The 19,626-nt window shown below is 36.5% G+C and overlaps 2 protein-coding genes across 2 annotated transcripts in view; one reads left to right on the top strand and one right to left on the bottom strand.

Moving 5' to 3' along the window:
• LOC134799026 (microtubule-associated protein futsch-like) overlaps window positions 1-19,626 on the bottom strand; it is a 233,614-nt gene that overhangs the window by 80,226 nt on the left and 133,762 nt on the right. Inside the window, exon 2 of the mRNA XM_063771447.1 lies at window positions 3,938-4,036. Coding sequence (XP_063627517.1) covers window positions 3,938-4,036 — 99 coding nt within the window. The remainder of the gene's footprint in view (window positions 1-3,937; window positions 4,037-19,626) is intronic.
• LOC134798591 (facilitated trehalose transporter Tret1-2 homolog) lies at window positions 6,822-16,223 on the top strand. The gene is made up of 3 exons (XM_063770958.1): window positions 6,822-6,866; window positions 14,183-14,318; window positions 14,889-16,223. The coding sequence occupies exons 1-3, from the start codon at window positions 6,828-6,830 to the stop codon at window positions 16,190-16,192; spliced, it is 1,479 nt and encodes a 492-aa protein (XP_063627028.1). The 5' UTR covers window positions 6,822-6,827; the 3' UTR covers window positions 16,193-16,223.

Below are 19,626 nucleotides of genomic sequence, written 5' to 3'. Positions count from 1 at the left end.
TCAATAAGAAAAATACTGCTATATTTTTGAAATATTGTACGAGAATGCCCAAATATGCAGGGATATATATATATATATATATACAGGGTGCCCAGTAATTAATAGACAACCTTCTAACCATCGACAGGGCACCTTAAGCTGGTCCAGAAAATGCACTTATAGGTCCAGTAAAAGTTTCGTGGTTTTCGAGATAATCGAACTTTTCTGTCTTTTTTACTAGTTAGCACCATACTTCACTTTAATCACCATCTAGGCCATATTATTATCTTTGTATGTAAAAATGTAAATAGCATGTGTGATACCATTTTAGATTCAGTATTAGATAAACTATTTTTAAGAAAGTTGGCCACTCTGTTCTCCATATATGTTTTTTTTTCACCACAAGCGATCAGAGTTCTTGAAAATGTTAGAGTACAATGTAATTTTTTGGATTAAGGTCTTCTAAAAATACACCTTGGCTATGGAACAACTGTATTGCCTATCGGTTAGCAGGCCTATTTGAAAATGTTTTTCAAAAAACAGAAGGTAAAAATCTTTTCATTTGTGGCCTAAACCAGCGGTCGGCAACAAGCGGCCCGCGGGCCGCATGCGACCCGCGAACCTCTCACTTGCGGCCCGCGAGCCTCCCTGGCTATTTTGTATGTAATATTAACAAATGACAATGTTTGATAAAGTCATAAATATTACCAAAGTGGCCCTTGGCTGCTAAAAGGTTGCCGATCGCTGGACTAAACGATCGATTGATCCATCAATCGCATATTACGTCTGCTTAGTGTTATCTCGTTTGATCCCCAGCCAAACCATACGACACATGTGACTAATCACACCTAGAGCACCTAAAATGCACTAAGACTTTCAAGACTTATTGTAGTGTAAGTAAAGCAATGAAATTATACGTACGCGGCAATGATAGGTACATTGAGCTGCGAAATTGCATGGAGAAATTATGAATGAATTCATTGATAAATTTGCAATGCACTTTTACGGGTGATGGTACCTATACCTACTCGTACCTACGTTAGGTAGGATAAAAGAAAGGACAGTAAAAATGGCCCCATAAAAAGCTATTATGTTATTTCGCTCTTACTAATGTGTTAAACATCTTTATCTTAAAATGTTTGCTTCTTTCATATTTGACATAAATATAGTTTTAAGGCAGGTCCCCACTGAAAACCAGCGCCACAGATTGCCGCGGTCTTATATTGAGAGGAGGACCTAATTTAGCGTCAAATATTTTTTTTGTCTGTATATCTTATTTTTCATATGTAATATGTTGTGGCGTTAAATAAATGTACCTATTTTTCTTCTTTCTAAAATACGACATATTCTGCAATACCAAAGACATATGTAACTCCGTATAAGATAAATAAAGTCTAAGGAAAAAACGTGCCTCGGAAATCAAGAAAAAGTCATTCTCGGATAGATGGCGCACACACCTTTGGCCTATGCTCGGTTAGATGGCGTTGACGACAACGCTTCATATTTAACGATTTTAACACATAGGTATCAGTGAAAGAACATGGGTCGAAATGATATAAAAATAATAAAACATTTATCCATATATATACACTTTTTTGATAGTTGTATACATTTTCATTTTGAGTTTTAATCGTGTGTCGATAGATAGCAGTAAATTTACTGTGACTACAAACTTTACTATAAAAGGACCCCTCTATACTATCTATTCTCTTTGGCAATACTGAATATTGCCTCTCAAACTCTCAAATCCGCGACCTATCCATGACCTATTGGATCCGTTTTATCGGTTTTCCGGTCCAGCGGGGGCCTAACGACGTGGACGGCTCGACGCAATCATTTTCAGATCATTGGACATTTTTGGTGGAAGGAGTTAGAGACGCGAATTGGGGCATCAAACATTTTACTCCACACAGGTTAAATAGAAGGCTTGAGCGTTACATAAGTACAAGTTGTGGAAAGGTTAAAAAAAGTTGGAATAGTTCTCGGAAATTTCAGGAAAATTTCTTAGGAAATTAAGGATACTTTCGTTTTAGAAACCGATTCCCGTACAAAAATATGAGAAGTTTCCGAAATTGTTCAATTGAATTTCGCAATTTTGGAAATTACCGATGGCATATCAATAGTTGAGCTGATGAATACAAGCCGTTAATATTTTAGGGGTTGTTCTAAATTAAGTGAGATTAGGAAAAACGCAGCAGCAATTATGAAAGATATAGCTATTTTTTTTAGACTTAGTATTTATTTTTAATTTTTTTATTGACATCATTTTCTATGATTTGTATTTTGTAGTACTGAAACTGATTTAATTTTTCTATTGACATTGTTTTATTTTTAAATTTTTTACTATTGAGATATTTTGACATTTTTTAATTTATTTCTATTTGCATTGTTTTGATTTTTTTACTATTGAGATATTTTGTCATTTTTTAATTTATTTCTATTTGCATTGTTTTGATTTGTTATGTATTAATTTTATTTTATTTTATATTTTGATGTTCGGTTATAATTCTTATTATTATTCTAAAAAACGATCATCATACGACAAGTAGTACAAGCTGAAATGTATGTATATTTTACCTGTATGAAAATTGTATATTGAGATAAAATAAACTAAACTAAACTATAGAATTTTCCCTGATGAACTTGATTTTATATTTAGCTATGTGCTTAATGTGGGCTGAGGTCATTTTGTGAAAGTTTATCCCAAAATTTTATTGATCAATTAATTAATATCCAATTCAAATTTATAACAGAAATAACGCCAGCGCTTGTCAAATAGACACCCGCTTCACCCTTAGAGCATTTAATAACCGGAGTCGCCTTTAAGACCTTAACCCTCTGCCGAAAACTTTGCACAATTGTGTAAACTTTTGTATGGACGGACGTTTATCTGACACGGCAATTTTTACGTTACGTACAAATCATGTACCAATAGCCATACATTTGACGTGCCCCTCCCCAGGTTTTGTACAGAAAATGACAGCCAAAGACTCTCCATCAGTTACTAAATGTTCTAAGGCTTCACCTTACAATGTTTCACGGTAATAAAGAACGGTATCACTGCAACCTTTATACTGTTAAACAAAGTATCATGCTAAAACAGAGGTAAATCTGCAGCGTCGTAAAAACACGGTAAACTCGGTGACAAAAGCTTTAAGCTGGTAGAAACGTGATTATACTCGTATTAGAAAGTGTAAAGTGTAAATACGATGGATTAGCGGGTAAAATAATTACTTATTTATTGTGTCTGGTAGAATTTAATGATTAATTATTAGATATGATATTGATTTAATTTAAATATTAGAGTCCTAATATGGCCATTGAGCCATTGTTTCTTTCAACTATCAGTTTTCACTTACAATTAGGTTTTCTCTAGAGAACTACTTTCAACACAGGAGTGTACAGTCACCTGCAAAAATAATAATATGTTACACAACGAAGGCCGCAAAAATATGTGACACGCTCTTATGGCTCTACAAATAAGATCGTGTCAGATATTTTTGCGGCCTTCGTTGTGTAACATATTATTGCAGTGACTGTACAAGTTTTTAAATAGTCAGCAACTTGCATATAACATCCCTGGGCAACACCTCTGGAATTGTAGGCATCCATAGGCTACGGTGGGCGCTTAGCTGCCCTTGAGACAGAGGTGAGAAGAGACGCGTGGGAATTAACCAACAGCAATGGTTGTAGGTAATCGACATCTCTCCGCTGGCTTACAACTAGAGATACCCCGAATAGTGCGCCAAAACTCTTTTTAGGTAGGTGCAACATATATTCGGTATTCGGCTGAATAGTAGGCAACATTCGGCCGAATACCGAATATTCTGCAAAGTGGCCGAATAGGCCGAATACCGAATAGTTGCCGAATATTTGTGGCATCTCTAATTACTAACAATGCCTCCGCTCATCTCCGGCTCGTGGAAAAACAACCTTAAAAGGTAAGAAGCTAACTCACCGTATCTGGCCTCCTCCCCCTCGGGTGCCTGCGCCGTGAGGGTGGCCAGCTCGGCCTCCAGGTCCACCTGGTGCTCGTTTGAATCCCATGATAGTAGCCCTGTAACAAATGAAACACGTTTAGTGACTGTTGGAAGAGTGGCCATCATCATCGTCATTATAGACTAGCTAATAGCCCTTAGTCGTCCTACCCCGTCGCCCCCGTACCGCGCAGGCGAGGACTCATTTAAGCGGTCGGTCTATAGTTGGTCCATATAGAGCGAGCCACTTCGCGTGGAAAATTCCAGCAAATGTATGCGAGACCTCAATGCCTCGGACGAGGCACGTTGAAAGAGCTGCTTCGCTAGTAAATTCTCTTGCGAGAAGGCGCGTTCGGATCTGCCTATTTTATTAACGTTAGTGAATGCATTTTATTTTGACATATAAAATATAATGTACATTTTCAATGAGAAATAAATTAATCTAAAATCTAAATCTTTAAAATATATCTAAAAAGCGCTTCATTTAACGCAAAATCTCTGTCTTCTAAAACTTTCTTGAAACAAAAATAAGTTAAGTACATTGACTTTGATAAAATTCCCGTCGAATCTTCATGAAAGGCAAATACAAAGTTGACTGGTGATTTTAATTTTTACTTGTAAAGCGCGAATTAACTCACTTAAGTCGTGTTTCAATAACGTCTAACCGCCACGTTCCTGACGAAATGTATGGGGTTTGACATTGACCGTCAGTTTTGTGACGATTCCTAAACGGTCGTTAATGGTACACAGTTCAGTGAAAATGCCCCTAAATAGGTAGGTACTATACTATTATATATGAATGCACGTCCTCTAAAAGTTGCACAACTTCACATCGACCAACAATTTCCTACATCGGTTCCGACCACTCAACTAGTTACAAGTTTGTATTGGCCGTAATGTATATTGTATGAAGTTAGCGGCTTTCAACTCCCTGAACACGAGCTTGCAAAATGGGTATACATTTTTAACTCCCTTGCATGTATTGCATCTAATTATTCTAATTTGTATAAAAGTACCTACCCTGCAAAACCTATGATGTATTTAATTACTAAAACTTTATTGAGACACAAACATATTAAATAGAGCTCATAATAAATGAAAGCAGCAGCCCGCAGTCTGCGTCGGTCCGCCAAAGCATGCTCCCGATGAAGCTCCTCGTTATAGAGCACTACATATAGAGCTATTTTCGACTAAAAAAACTTGACTTAACCGTTTTAATATATTTAATATGTCTACAATGTAGGCAAACTTATTCAATACTGTTTTAAAAATATAAGTCCCGCGGAGTTGCTTATGTTTGTTTATTTCTCAAAGCGCATTATTATACTTGTAGATTGGAGAATTATTTACCTTTCTAATATTCAAAGGGCTAAAGATTTTCTAAGCTTTTCATAAAAGAAAAAGACTTTTTTAAGATTAAAACAACATACACAAAGACCTTACAAAATACTTTAGAACAAAAAAATGTAACCTTAGTTAAGGCTAGAAAAATGAACCTCTATAATCACAAGAATATTAAAAGACTTACTTATATTAAAAAATCTAAGAAAGCGAGAACCTTTCGAAAAATATTATATAGGTACCTACTATAATTTCAAAAACGGGTGCATTACATTTGTTATAATTACTTTTCATATATTATAGTTTGATATATCGTTATTTAGAATAACGTAATAAATGGCATACTACCGTAATACCTAATTAACGGTATACATAATGTTATTGTTGGTATAATGGTCATAAGGTATATTTACTCTTCGTTTAATATACATTGCCATAATTATTACATAATCTAAAGCATATTATTTGTTATAACAAGAGACATCACATAATTATTTATGTGGCATAATAGTTGCATGACATAAATGGGTTAGGTTAGGTTGGAACTGCGACTCCGCATAAACGAATAGCTACCTAACAAAAGGAGGGTTAGGTTAGGTTAGAACTTTGACCCTCCGTAGAATAAAATACTCTAGGAAAAAAAGTGGTTTAGGTTAGGTTTGAACTGCGGCCCCGCAGAACGAAAACCGTGTAAAAATTGGTTAGGTTAGGTTAGAACTGCGACCTCCCTAGGATAAAATAGCTAGCAAAAGCAGTAGGGCTGCGTACTAGTTATAAAAAGTATGTAAAACTTTACGTTATCAGTAAATGAAATATGACAAAAAATGTTATACAATATATGTATTTATACTTGATAAAATTGTATGAAGTATTACGTTATACAAAAATATAATATAACAAATGTCATTATAAAATATGTCTATATACTATTTGAAAATTATATTACATTAGGCATTATATCAATGACAGTTTAGATGAAATCACAATATAATAAAGGAAACGTATAATAAAAATTACATTATAACATACAATAATATATCAAGTGGCGTTATAACAAATGTATGATAGTTTTTTTATAATTATATTAAGCATTACACACCCTTCAAAAACGTTTCAAGACCATTATATTATTTCTACTTAAGTAACACTAACACCAGGGTAATTCTACCAAACTGTCAACAAATTCTAAAAGCATCAGTGTCATTTTATATGAAACGGAATTAATACCATTAAAAAGTCGGTAGAAATACTTGAAGTCGCGAGGGAAATCGATCTGACGTCATATTTGTTCAGCCGTTTTAAGCATAGTCGTTGAGCTCAGCAAATATAACCTTTTCACAACAAAATAACGAAGCAGAACCATAAAATTGATACTGTAGTAATTCATCAGCATAATGTGATAAGGTTATATAATGATTTACGTATGATTTAGCTACATTAATTGTACTTTGTTGGTCAGTTTTACATCGACAACATGATGTGAATCTCGTATTGGCAATGTGAAGTGTTTGTGCGCAATTTTGTTTTAATATGACCATGGAACGTTACCAGACGCCTTTTCTAAATCAGGTAAGACATTGAACTTATCATGATTGAAAATGAAAAATGAAAATATCGTTTTGGCTCCAAAGACGTAGGATAAATCAACATCTAAATACCTATATAAAACAGCCGCGTTATGTAGATACCGATAGACTACGCACAGCCTAAACTATTGAAGCAAGACCTTGAAACTGTATGAATGTTTTCTTCTACGCGAGACATCTATGTGGACGAAGAGTAGATAGTTAAGGTACTCAAAGTGTTATATCCTTTTGTCGGTGCTACATTTAAAGTTTTTACGTAGTCTAGACTTGTTTTTCTTCCTCAATCTAACAGTACTGACGTGCTCAGAAATACCTAGTAAGTTTCCTTTTTGCTAAAATACTTACATTATTTACTGACGCAAGCAGTAACGTTACCGTAATAAAATGTTCTCTTCCTTATTCAGCAATAAAATAAAATTACACGCTTTTCTTTGAAAAAACAAGGTCAAGTTCGTGGTTCTTTATTGACTTGTTTACCTCAGTGCCATAGCGACCACAAACTGTGATATTTATCGTGCACAAACCTACGCCTACAAATCATTTGAAGTATGTCGCTAAAACGATTTATTGTCTTTTTGGTCACATTTAAGGACAAAATCTCTAGTCTATATTTCATTCGATATAGCGTGACGTGCGTCCGCGTTTGCTTTATGTGTATTTTTGTATGGGATTTTGAACAGCGCGCCAAAAGGGACGTTTTATAAACTCTAAAGCCCATGCAAAATGTCACTTAACGCAAACGCGTACGCCGCGTCACGCTATCGAATGAAATATACACTAGGGCTACTGATGCTTACATATTCGGACATTAAAGGATTACTTTTGATTTGGGTGGAGAGAGATGAAAGCTTCTTTTAATCTAGTTAGAAGAATTACTTAGATCTAAATTCTAGGGTACCTATAAAAAAAACGGGTTAGTGCAAGTGGTACTGACTCGACTCAACGTTTTGATTTTTTCCCTCTAGTCGGAGTTAATTATTTTTGACTGATTTATGATTATTTTTTAGGTACAGTGTGTTACCAAGATTATCCCTTTGTGTTTTATCCTTCAAGAAACAAACAAAAACACTTATTGTCACGTAAATATTCCTAGCCCGGCTGTGGGCTTTCCCTGAGGAAACTCACGGACAATTAAAGTTACTAAATTAAATAAAAACTAAATCTTACCAAAAGCTCAAGCAGGTGCTAAACCTATTTCCATCAACTATTCAGGGCAATAAAGGACATGAATGAAAGTTAGTTTTTGTGACACATCATTTATTACTAATTCGAACACGGGCAGTTACTCTACATGTAAATCATTAAGCTAGCATAAGCACCTTATTTTAATAATGTCAGACGACAGAGCTGGGTCGTGCCAGAAATGGTTCTAAAATGATTTACAAGCAGACCTATCTAAATTTGTTAGTCCCTAAATTATCATTTGCCATCACATATGATTCTACTAAATTCTTTAACTTTAAATTTGGAAATGCTTCTAGGACGGAAAGAAAGCGTACACCAACCTCATAACACTGTTCCACCAGTTCAAGCCCGACGTGTCATCCTCCGCTGTGCCGGAGCCGATTTGCAGCAGCGGGAATCTGACCCGACACCGCAGAGCAACACCGAAGGACTAAGGTCTCAGTTTGAAAGTGACGTCATCTCCATCCAGCAGAAGAGCGAAATTCTTATGGCGAACTGCTCACCAGACACAGTTGAAGTTTTAGGAATATGGACAGACTTCCATACTCTGATATGCGAAACGATTTCACATACGTAGTAACATAAAAACGAAAAACCCCAGTCAGCTGAAAGAAACAATTCAAGATTAATAACTAGAAGCATGTGCTCTGCTAACCTAAGAGACATTATATGATCTAAGTTTCTCACCAGCTGGAAATTCCTAGAGTGGACTCATCTCGCAGCTCTGATACTCCCTCCCACCAACATTGTTTTACCAGCAGACTGGAAACAAAGCGAAATGGTCAAACAAAGATTCAACAAGGAGTTGCACCTGAGGACATCTATATATTATCATATTCTACTTACTGTTTGTGGCAAAATAACAACAGCATGAGCTCCCTAGCTCATGGATGCAGCGGCTACTGCATAACCAAGCCTCTGATCGATGCTACCAGAGCATGATGTACTTCGCTTCACTGTTCTATGTATAAAAGATGCCCATCCAGGGCGAAAACCAGCCAGGAAATGATCTCAAACCATTCTGTCCCTGGGATGACACAATCAAAATAACAGTAACTAATGAAATTCATGGAATAATTTTATATGCAAGTATAACCCAAAGAAATAAATCATATTCAATTATTTGAATATATTTCAACCTATTTTGTATTTATAAATTAAGTTTTTGATTTAAATATTTATTAATATTATTCCATAAATTTAGGATTTAATTTGAAGTAGCAACACCATCAGCTTCAATTTGTTTCCTATTGGCTGAATGCCCGTCATGTATATTGTTGCTACATCAAAGACTTCCTTGCCATAGAACAAAACTACACTATATTCGAGACAATCCTAAAAACGTTAAACTGAACTAACCATACAAAGTGCCGTGTCACAATACCCCTCTCCCCGCTGTTGCGTTTTACCAAGGGTAAAACGCTCGCTGTCCTCAGCGACTATCTAAATCTAAATCATGTGTCACAAGAAACGAAAAAAAAAACACAAACAAGACAACCTCAACCATACTTAGTATGGGAGAACCCTAAACAAAACCACCACCGAAGTGATTGTCGCAGGAACGAGATCGCTATCCAACAGAAAAGCCAAAGTAAACCACACAACTCCACATACCAAAACCAATAAACCAATAAATTTTGAATTTTTTTTTATCTCGAACCCACCCAACCTAAATACAAAAAAAATGTGGTATCCGCACAGCCGGAAAAATCCACATCGCAATATCCAACTATCCAGTAAACCATCCCTTGGTTCTACCAGCACAACTTTATCCAGTTGCGCTGGCAAAACCAAACCAACTGCCAGGACCGATGTTCAGCATACTCAAAATATTTCTCCGCTAGACCGGGCAAAATTAAAATCAAACAATTCCTACTACTAAGTTTACTAATATAAACTAGAGTAGCTAAATAACGAAATTTGCATTCCAAACTAAATTCAAAGTATCCAAAATTACTAACCGCTAGTTAGCTAAATTATAATTATGTGTTATGTGCCTGAGAACGTGTGCTGAGAGAAAAAAATAAACGGACTACATAACCACCCCGAAAAACAACGTCCGCGGTATGCAGTGCGCGCCCTGCGATACCTCACAAAATAAAGCCTCTCCTTCGCACACCAAAAAAACAACGCCAATCCACACATGCACGGCATCCGCCACGTGTTGGCTAAAACCATCAGCACCATAACACCCAAATTTCTGCGTGACCTCGCACGACAGGAAAAAATAATCCCACATTAAAGACAACGCTCTTGACGTTAATTGAGCTATGGTTGCGCCGCTCCATACATTCATCGCTTTCAGTTCGTAGCATCCTTCCACGTTCATACTGTGTGGTGAAACAGTTATACCTGTTCGCCACGTCTCTGACAATTGGTGATTAAATATGACTTTGCAATATTTAACACTGTTGCTAAACTACAACCATAAAAACCTGTATGAGCTCTATTGTTCAGTCAACGGTGGCGGCGCGGCGAGCAGTACCCTGTACGCGGGCCGCACGTCCACCGTTCACCCTGTTCAGTCAACGATGGTGGCGCGGCGAGCAGTACCCTGTACGCGAGCCGCACGTCCACCGTTCACCAAACCAGAAGCTGCTACCTTCCCTTTCAGGTCTTTAATGTGCCATGATCCTATACAGTGACCATCTTCCGTCTCTAACTCGTAGACTAAAGGCGACAACACTGCCTTTACTCTACACTTAACATATTTCGGGGCGAGTTTCGCCATCCTGAAATTTTGTGCGTCACTCTGCACATAATTACGTTTCCATACTAAATCGCCTACTGCAAATTGTTCTGGACGTCTTCTCAAATTATAATTCCTAGCATTTGTTTCGTGTGCTCTCAATAAACGTAACCTAACCTGATGAAAAATATCCTTTAAAATCCCGAAATTACCCGCATATTCCTCCCTAGGTACACCTGGCTCGTAGTCCCTATCTGTGTCCTTATAAAACGACCCATTGATAACTGGCTCTCTAGCATGAACTAAAAAGAAAGGAGACTCATTTGTGGTTTCATTTACTGCACTGTTTATTGCAAACTGAATTTGGTGCAATTTTTCGTCCCAAGTCCTATGGTTCTCCTTTACGTACGAAGCTACAGCTGTCATGACCGTTTTATTGTATCGCTCAACCAGGTTTACCTGTGGAGTATATCGAGGTCCGTAAAAAACTTTAGGTACGTTATAACGCTTCATCAACTGTCTAAATTCCGATCCCGTAAACTGAACTCCGTTATCAGTAATTACGGTTTCAGGTACACCGTGCTTCAAAATGACATGGTGCTCAAAAGTCTTCGCCACCAACGCGCTGGTTGCGCGGCGAAGCGGAAAAAGAAGCGTATACTTTGAAAAGCAACACGTAACCACAAACAAAAACGTAAATCCTGCACGAGAGCGCGGAAGGGGACCTACCAAATCAATACTTAACGCTGTCAGAGCGTACACAAGCAAAGCACAAGCTCAAAATTTCACCTAAACGTAAGTACTACTAAAACTTTTTTTTATCTATATGTGATGGCAGTGATACAACCTGATTTATGATGCAAATAGGGCTTTAAGACGGAATCTGTGGGCGCCAAATTGTCACGTAAATATTCCTAGCCCGGCTGTGGGCTTTCCCTGAGGAAACTCACGGACAATTAAAGTTACTAAATTAAATAAAAACTAAATCTTACCAAAAGCTCAAGCAGGTGCTAAACCTATTTCCATCAACTATTCAGGGCAATAAAGGACATGAATGAAAGTTAGTTTTTGTGACACATCATTTATTACTAATTCGAACACGGGCAGTTACTCTACATGTAAATCATTAAGCTAGCATAAGCACCTTATTTTAATAATGTCAGACGACAGAGCTGGGTCGTGCCAGAAATGGTTCTAAAATGATTTACAAGCAGACCTATCTAAATTTGTTAGTCCCTAAATTATCATTTGCCATCACATATGATTCTACTAAATTCTTTAACTTTAAATTTGGAAATGCTTCTAGGACGGAAAGAAAGCGTACACCAACCTCATAACACTGTTCCACCAGTTCAAGCCCGACGTGTCATCCTCCGCTGTGCCGGAGCCGATTTGCAGCAGCGGGAATCTGACCCGACACCGCAGAGCAACACCGAAGGACTAAGGTCTCAGTTTGAAAGTGACGTCATCTCCATCCAGCAGAAGAGCGAAATTCTTATGGCGAACTGCTCACCAGACACAGTTGAAGTTTTAGGAATATGGACAGACTTCCATACTCTGATATGCGAAACGATTTCACATACGTAGTAACATAAAAACGAAAAACCCCAGTCAGCTGAAAGAAACAATTCAAGATTAATAACTAGAAGCATGTGCTCTGCTAACCTAAGAGACATTATATGATCTAAGTTTCTCACCAGCTGGAAATTCCTAGAGTGGACTCATCTCGCAGCTCTGATACTCCCTCCCACCAACATTGTTTTACCAGCAGACTGGAAACAAAGCGAAATGGTCAAACAAAGATTCAACAAGGAGTTGCACCTGAGGACATCTATATATTATCATATTCTACTTACTGTTTGTGGCAAAATAACAACAGCATGAGCTCCCTAGCTCATGGATGCAGCGGCTACTGCATAACCAAGCCTCTGATCGATGCTACCAGAGCATGATGTACTTCGCTTCACTGTTCTATGTATAAAAGATGCCCATCCAGGGCGAAAACCAGCCAGGAAATGATCTCAAACCATTCTGTCCCTGGGATGACACAATCAAAATAACAGTAACTAATGAAATTCATGGAATAATTTTATATGCAAGTATAACCCAAAGAAATAAATCATATTCAATTATTTGAATATATTTCAACCTATTTTGTATTTATAAATTAAGTTTTTGATTTAAATATTTATTAATATTATTCCATAAATTTAGGATTTAATTTGAAGTAGCAACACCATCAGCTTCAATTTGTTTCCTATTGGCTGAATGCCCGTCATGTATATTGTTGCTACATCAAAGACTTCCTTGCCATAGAACAAAACTACACTATATTCGAGACAATCCTAAAAACGTTAAACTGAACTAACCATACAAAGTGCCGTGTCACATTATGTTTTAGTTTACAATTTTATTTTATTTTTATTATTTCTCTAACGAAAAATCTAACGACCTTACAGTCGGAAAGAAATACTCGAAAATACTACATAAGTAAATACATCTCTCTCCATTTTTACCAGTTGCAAAGCGCAGAACTAAATGAAAATACTCGAAGTTTTAGCTTTGTTATACCGGACTCGAATTCGAAACCCCATTTTAAAATGCAGTCTTTTATTTTAACAGTACATTTATATGCAAAACTCTTTAAAATAACAGTGTGAATGAAATTTAAACATTATTTCAGTGAATTGGCGCAGTTGAGTGGATAATGCTTCCTAAAATAACATTTATTGCTAAGTAGGTCACTTTCATCGGTTTTAGAAAGGATTTATTTTGACGAATTGGTACACACAGCAACACTCCTGACTATACATCAGTGGACCTTATTACAAAAGGCATAAGGTCCACCGATGTACAGTTAACTGTGTGGGCGACTGTACAATTAGATTTAGCATATTTAGGTAGGTAAGTACTTTAACTATTACATAATATTACGTAACTCGTGAAGAGATCACACAATTTAACCATTGTTTAAGCCAAACGTGGTTTAGCTTTACATAAGTCAATTGCCATATTTACATAGGTACCTATTATAGTAATTTGCTTGCTGTAAAGTAAAACATAATGTTGTTGTTTTTTTACTCGGCAGCTGTTGGTATGACTCTTGTATCGCCTTTAAAAACACAACAGTAGCTTTTATTGCAATCTTGGAATCGGTTACTTGCTGTGCTTTAAAATTTTCGTGTTCTTTTATTTTTTTATGTCCTTTGGTAAATAAGATAATAACTTTGTAAAAAATATTTGCAAATACTTGTTCCTATTTTCATTTACACTGCATCGCAGCCATAATTGTGTTTTTAGTTTTAAGATATATTTTGTAATAATATGTATGCTAGTTTTAAGGTATTTATCTATGGGCCAATAGTTGCCTGAAAATAAATGTTTTCATTCATTCATTCATTCATTCATTTTCTTTTTGTTTCCAGATATTCGTTGCGAGTGGGATACTCAGCACGATCCTGAGTTGCGGCCTGGGACTGGGGTTTTTAGCTGCCTTCCTTGACAAGAACCTTCTAGAAGACAATGCGAGACATGTCGATAACACATCAATTCGTTTTATTGGTAAATAACTTCTAATCACATAATATATCAAAATATTTTCGGAATACATTGTTCAAATCAAACGTTCGTTTAAGAGGTTGAGAAAAGATACTGGTTTTAGAATTAAAAGAATAGAGAAGAAGAATGAGATAGTTTATTTTTAAAGTACCGTTAAATACTATTTTTTAAAAGTAGTTACACTTTCGGAAGAAAGTGTAGAAAGTGTATCTGTAACTACTACAATGCGCTTATGAACGTCAAATAAAGCTACACTGGCTCTCTAAAATCCCTAAATTAGATATTCTAAACAAGTATTTATATTGAAATTGTTAAGATCCAGACATGGTATCTTTGTTTGAAAATTATACAAGAAAAATACCATACAAATATTCTACCTAAAGAAGGTTATCTTGTTAAAATAGTGGAACTGTCTTTGAAACTAAGAAATGTTTTATTCAATCCAATCACATTGATAAAAAGCTTACTTACATTTTCTTTTATCCTAGAATTACGCTTAGTTGAATAATTAAACAGAAAAGTAAGATAACAGTCCTATCTCGGCGTCTAAGTAAAATTAATTTTCCTTTGCAGAAACTGCCGGCGAGGTGGCGTTCGTACCATCCATTCTGATAATACCCTACACAATGCAGAATAAAGGCCGCCGGATAGCGGCCATTGTGACTGTCCTGCCACTTCTATTTAGCTGGTTAATAAGTTTCGACGCCAAGCATTTCACCGGGCTGGTATTGGTTAATATTCTTCACAATATCGCACTTGGTGGAGCGGCGACGATCAGCAGTATCATTATTTCTGAAATGTGCAGCCCTAAGTATCGAGGAACGTTTCTTATGCTTGAAACAGCTATGATATCTTTAGGTGTTCTACTTAGCCATATTTCAGGAATTTATTCTTGCTGGGAATTAATTTCTGCATTAGGACTCTTAACAGCTTTTTACGGGTTAATAGTTTCTTATTTATCACCAGAAAGCCCCTATTGGCTTATAAGTAAAGGTCATATGGTGATGTGCGCAGAAATTTTTCACTGGCTGAGAGGACGTGATCAGGAAGCGTGCAAGGAATTAGAAACGTTAATGCTGACTTATAAGATTCAAATTCAATTGGAGGCAATGAAACCTGTAAGGAAATTAGGCGCTCGAGAAAAGATCCTGGATTATCTTCGGTCATTAATAAATGTGGATTTTCTAAAGCCTCTCTCTATAATGATATTGCTGTTCAGCTTCGTAGGTTTTGGAGGAGAAAATTTCGTTTCAAACAGCTCTTTTAGGAACATATTCAAATTAACAAACGGGAAATACATAGGGACTATTATTTTAGATGTTCTAGCTTTAGTATGTTCATTAACCGCTTGCGTTTTGCTGCAAATTGTTCGAAGGAAAACTTTATTCTTATTTACAGGATGTTGTTGTATTCTATTTTTAGGTTTAACGAGTTTGTTCGTTATAATGCAGTCGCTTCATTTGTTTTCTAAGGACTATTTGTGGTTGTTCTTGACTCTAGTTACAGGTTTTGCTATGTTTATGTCTTTAGGGACTACAGCATTGCCGTTCTCGCTTCTCGGTGAGATATTCCCTATGTCTTACAAAGGAGTGGGTAGTTCATTAACATGTGCATACTTATGGGCGTTCGGGAATACGATTTTGAAATTTATTCCGACATTGACAACTTTGTTAGGGTTGCATTGGATTTTACTGTTGGCGATTATTCTAATGATTTCTATATTAATTTTTATTAATAAAGTATTGCCAGAGACAGGAATGAAGTCTTTAGTAGAAATAGAACAACTCATGAAGAGCGAAGATGAATATGAAGCAGTGACAGTAATAGAAGAAGAAAATAATGAACAATTTGATAGGCTGCAACTATTTCTGGTATAATATAGATATCATCGTTCCGTTGTGAATTAAATATAGTTATTAAATTGTAAAACGGGACTTAATCGCGTATTTAAGTTTTAAGATTTACCTTCGATATTTCGAGGACGACGTTGTCCCCGTGGTCTCGGAGAAGACTGGCTAGATTTGACTTCAACACTACCGTTTTACAAATTTAATTATGTGTAAACATCGTGAAGGTTTAAACACAGTTCTTCTTAAATTCATAATAAAAAAAGTATATTAGGTATTTTTTATCCAAATTCCATCATGACATTATTATAAAAGTGTACATGGTGTACTTATCATTAACAGCATTTAAATCTTAAATAATGAAAAGGACTATAAAAATGTAATTAAAATTGAAACTCTCCTGACATTGTGTTTTTAATAATAAAACCTTTGTCTAGAACGTTTGTTTTATTTAATCCCGAAAGCTTCTGAAAAATGTCCAATATATACCTCTTTTATGTATATAATACCTGATAATAAACGTTTGCTCTTTTGTTCTCCGCCCCGTGTTACATTCAAATAAATTAGCAACTCACTATCCTGCCCTTCTTCGAACAAAGCCTTTAAATGCCAGGTGTCTTATACAGGGTGAGCCACAACGACCTGAAAAATTACACACACATACCTGGCCCCAATTTCACCACGGTGACAGGTGCGACAATTGTAAAATCACTGTTGCTGACATCACAGGCATCCATGGGCTACGGTTACTACTTACCATCGGGCGGGCCGTATTCCTGTTTGCCACCATCATTGTTTTATTAAAAAAAACTTTATTATATCGGAAAAAAACAGATATTTCTTATGCGAAGTTTCTGACAATTGTCAAGATTTAGAAGAATTGTAGGTAATTCTTGACAGGTAATGAGTTATATGTCGGAATTTCGTGACAATTGTAGTGTTTTTGTGACAATTGTCATAAACTTAGCAAGAGAAATATCTGTTTTTTTCCGATATAATAAAGTTTTTTTTAATAAAACAATGATGGTGGCAAACAGGAATACGGCCCGCCCGATGGTAAGCGGTAACCGTAGCCCATGGATGCCTGTGACGTCAGCAACAGGGATGTTTTACAATTGTCGCACCTGTCACCGTGGTGAAATTGGAGCCTGATCTACGAGTAAAAACATAGATTCAATTTAGCATTTTTGTGTGACTTTCTAGAACAAAATAATTCAATTTAATTCTTTAGCTTATATGCTACAGAACAATAATTGGACAACTAACAACTGGAAAAGTAATAACGTTCGATTGATTAAAATGAAATTGCCTGATTATTTTGTTGACTCGTTTATTTGGGGAAATGCTGAATATTTTAATAAACTAACCATTTTAGGCGTTTTTACTTCAAACAGGCAGCGAATAATAAATTATGGTTTATCACGAACATAAAAACATGCTAAAAAAGCTATGTATCGAATTAGATAGCTTTCTATATAAGTATGCTCATCGTCGCCTTATACCCATAATAAAGCTTTGCTTCTATGGAAGGCATAAGGCTTGTCCTCAAATATTTAAGTTTTTCAGACTCTCTATGTCCACTCTGTATACCCAAAGCGAGGCAATTTGGAGCATTGGACCCATCTCATGCTAATCTTAGACCGTCAAACCGTGCCATACATTATGAGAGCCGACAGCCTGCACTAGAACCAAAACGTACTAAGTCCCAGTCGTTTCCTATATACATAGGCCGTTTGGCATTAACGTGGACATTTGTCGACTTAAGAACTACCAGAACTAAAAGGCCTTAAATCACAATAGATTCAAATACACATAGATCGTTAGGTACATGGACAGATATTTGTCGTGGGCAAAAGATTAATTTGGGACATTTTTGCGATAGGTTCCAGTAAAGGGTTCGTCAGTTTCTTACTGGTGAAGAAGATAGATGGCGTTGGTAATTTGCGCTTTTGTGATAATTTAATGTCATTTGCACTAGATATGATGATTGATCATTCTACTAGTGTAAATCAGTGTTATAGTAATCGGCCGATAAGAAGTTAATCCTGACAGGTGTCAACTCAGTACAAATTATAACCTAAAATAATGTTTGAGGCTTCTTATCGGCCCATGAATCTAGTATAACTAGATCAGACATGAGGGGTGCGGGAAATGACCGAACGGGATAGTCTTATGTATCTTTCAGTAGGAATAGCACAGAAAGCGCTATTATTGTTTATCCTTGTCAGTCTCACATTTTTTTTATTCCCCACCAAAATACCTATAGTATGGTTTATGGTGGGCAACAAATAAACTCGACCAATCATCTTGTCGCATTGTGTATGTTCTGTCTGTCCCTCACGGACGCACGCGTATAGCACATCTATAGGATCCTACCATTTATGTATCAGCCTAACACTATAATTACGCAATCGAAAATGCATCTCGTTGCAATGCTGCTGCAGTTGCAATCTGTATTTAACCTTTATGGGCTATAACACAGAAAAAAGAATAGTACTAGGTACAGAAGACTCACTCTCTAACTAAACGCGTCTGTTACGATCAGGACAGATATGGCCGCGAGGTGGCGACAGCGCCACGCGCGGCTTATGGCTAGTCACCAAAATTGGTGTGGAACGGATGTACTTTTAGCTACCTGTAGCAAAGCGACGAAATCGCGGAGTGAGCCACGCCTGGCTATAGCTACTCTGTGTAGTAAATGTTTCCCTTGATTAAAGGATAAACACTTTGACAGGGTTATTGGCTGTCGAACGCAGCTCTCAGCCAATTTGTGGTAGACGTAATTTAATTAAAGTAGTTAATCCTCTTGCACCGAGGAATATTTACGTAGATCTTTTATAAGAAGAATAATAAATTAATTTCATACCTATAGCCGGTCAAACAACTTTAGAAAAAGGCGCAAAATTCAATTTTTCTATGGGACGATAACCCTTGGCGCCTATATTTTTTTAATTCGTCGTTTTTATCTATTGACGGAACTGGCTAGACAGACTATACATATTTTATTTTATTAATAAATCTTACAGCTATCATAACAGTAATTCATCATCATATATCATCCCATGTCTTTGAAATAAACATTCTTATGTATTGATCACACACCGTTGTTCAAAATACGCTAGACGCACTAAGTACCTACCTATTTAAAAATTGTGCGTCAAAATCTCAAGGAGCGATCATAATATTTCTTAGGGACGCGACCACACCGGTCGGTGGTCAGTAGTTTCAAGGGTTCCATAATCTTATATAGCCCCTTGAAAAGGTAGTCTATGATAAATAAGGCCAGTTATGATGAAGTGTGGCATACGGATAAGTGTGGCTGGCTTCATTGTTTTTTGCGAGTTTGTACCCTCATTTGCTACTTGCGTTTACTGGCAAGTGTATGAACTCGCACCAAACACTAATTAATGTGTAAACAGACCCTAATGTGAAGGCCAGTCAGACAACCCGCAGCCACACTTAAA

Source organism: Cydia splendana, chromosome 17 (genome assembly GCF_910591565.1).
Source record: "Cydia splendana chromosome 17, ilCydSple1.2, whole genome shotgun sequence".
Taxonomy (NCBI): domain Eukaryota; kingdom Metazoa; phylum Arthropoda; class Insecta; order Lepidoptera; family Tortricidae; genus Cydia; species Cydia splendana.
This window is presented reverse-complemented; position numbering and strand designations above follow the sequence as displayed.

What these genes read in the sequence shown, in the direction of transcription:
- LOC134798591 (XM_063770958.1), top strand. Translation starts at nt 6,828, where the DNA reads ATGACCATGGAACGTTACCAGACGCCTTTTCTAAATCAG. An exon ending in AGACGCCTTTTCTAAATCAG is followed by an intron (nt 6,867 to 14,182) that starts GTAAGACATTGA and finishes TTTTGTTTCCAG; the next exon opens with ATATTCGTTGCGAGTGGGAT. An exon ending in CACATCAATTCGTTTTATTG is followed by an intron (nt 14,319 to 14,888) that starts GTAAATAACTTC and finishes TTTCCTTTGCAG; the next exon opens with AAACTGCCGGCGAGGTGGCG.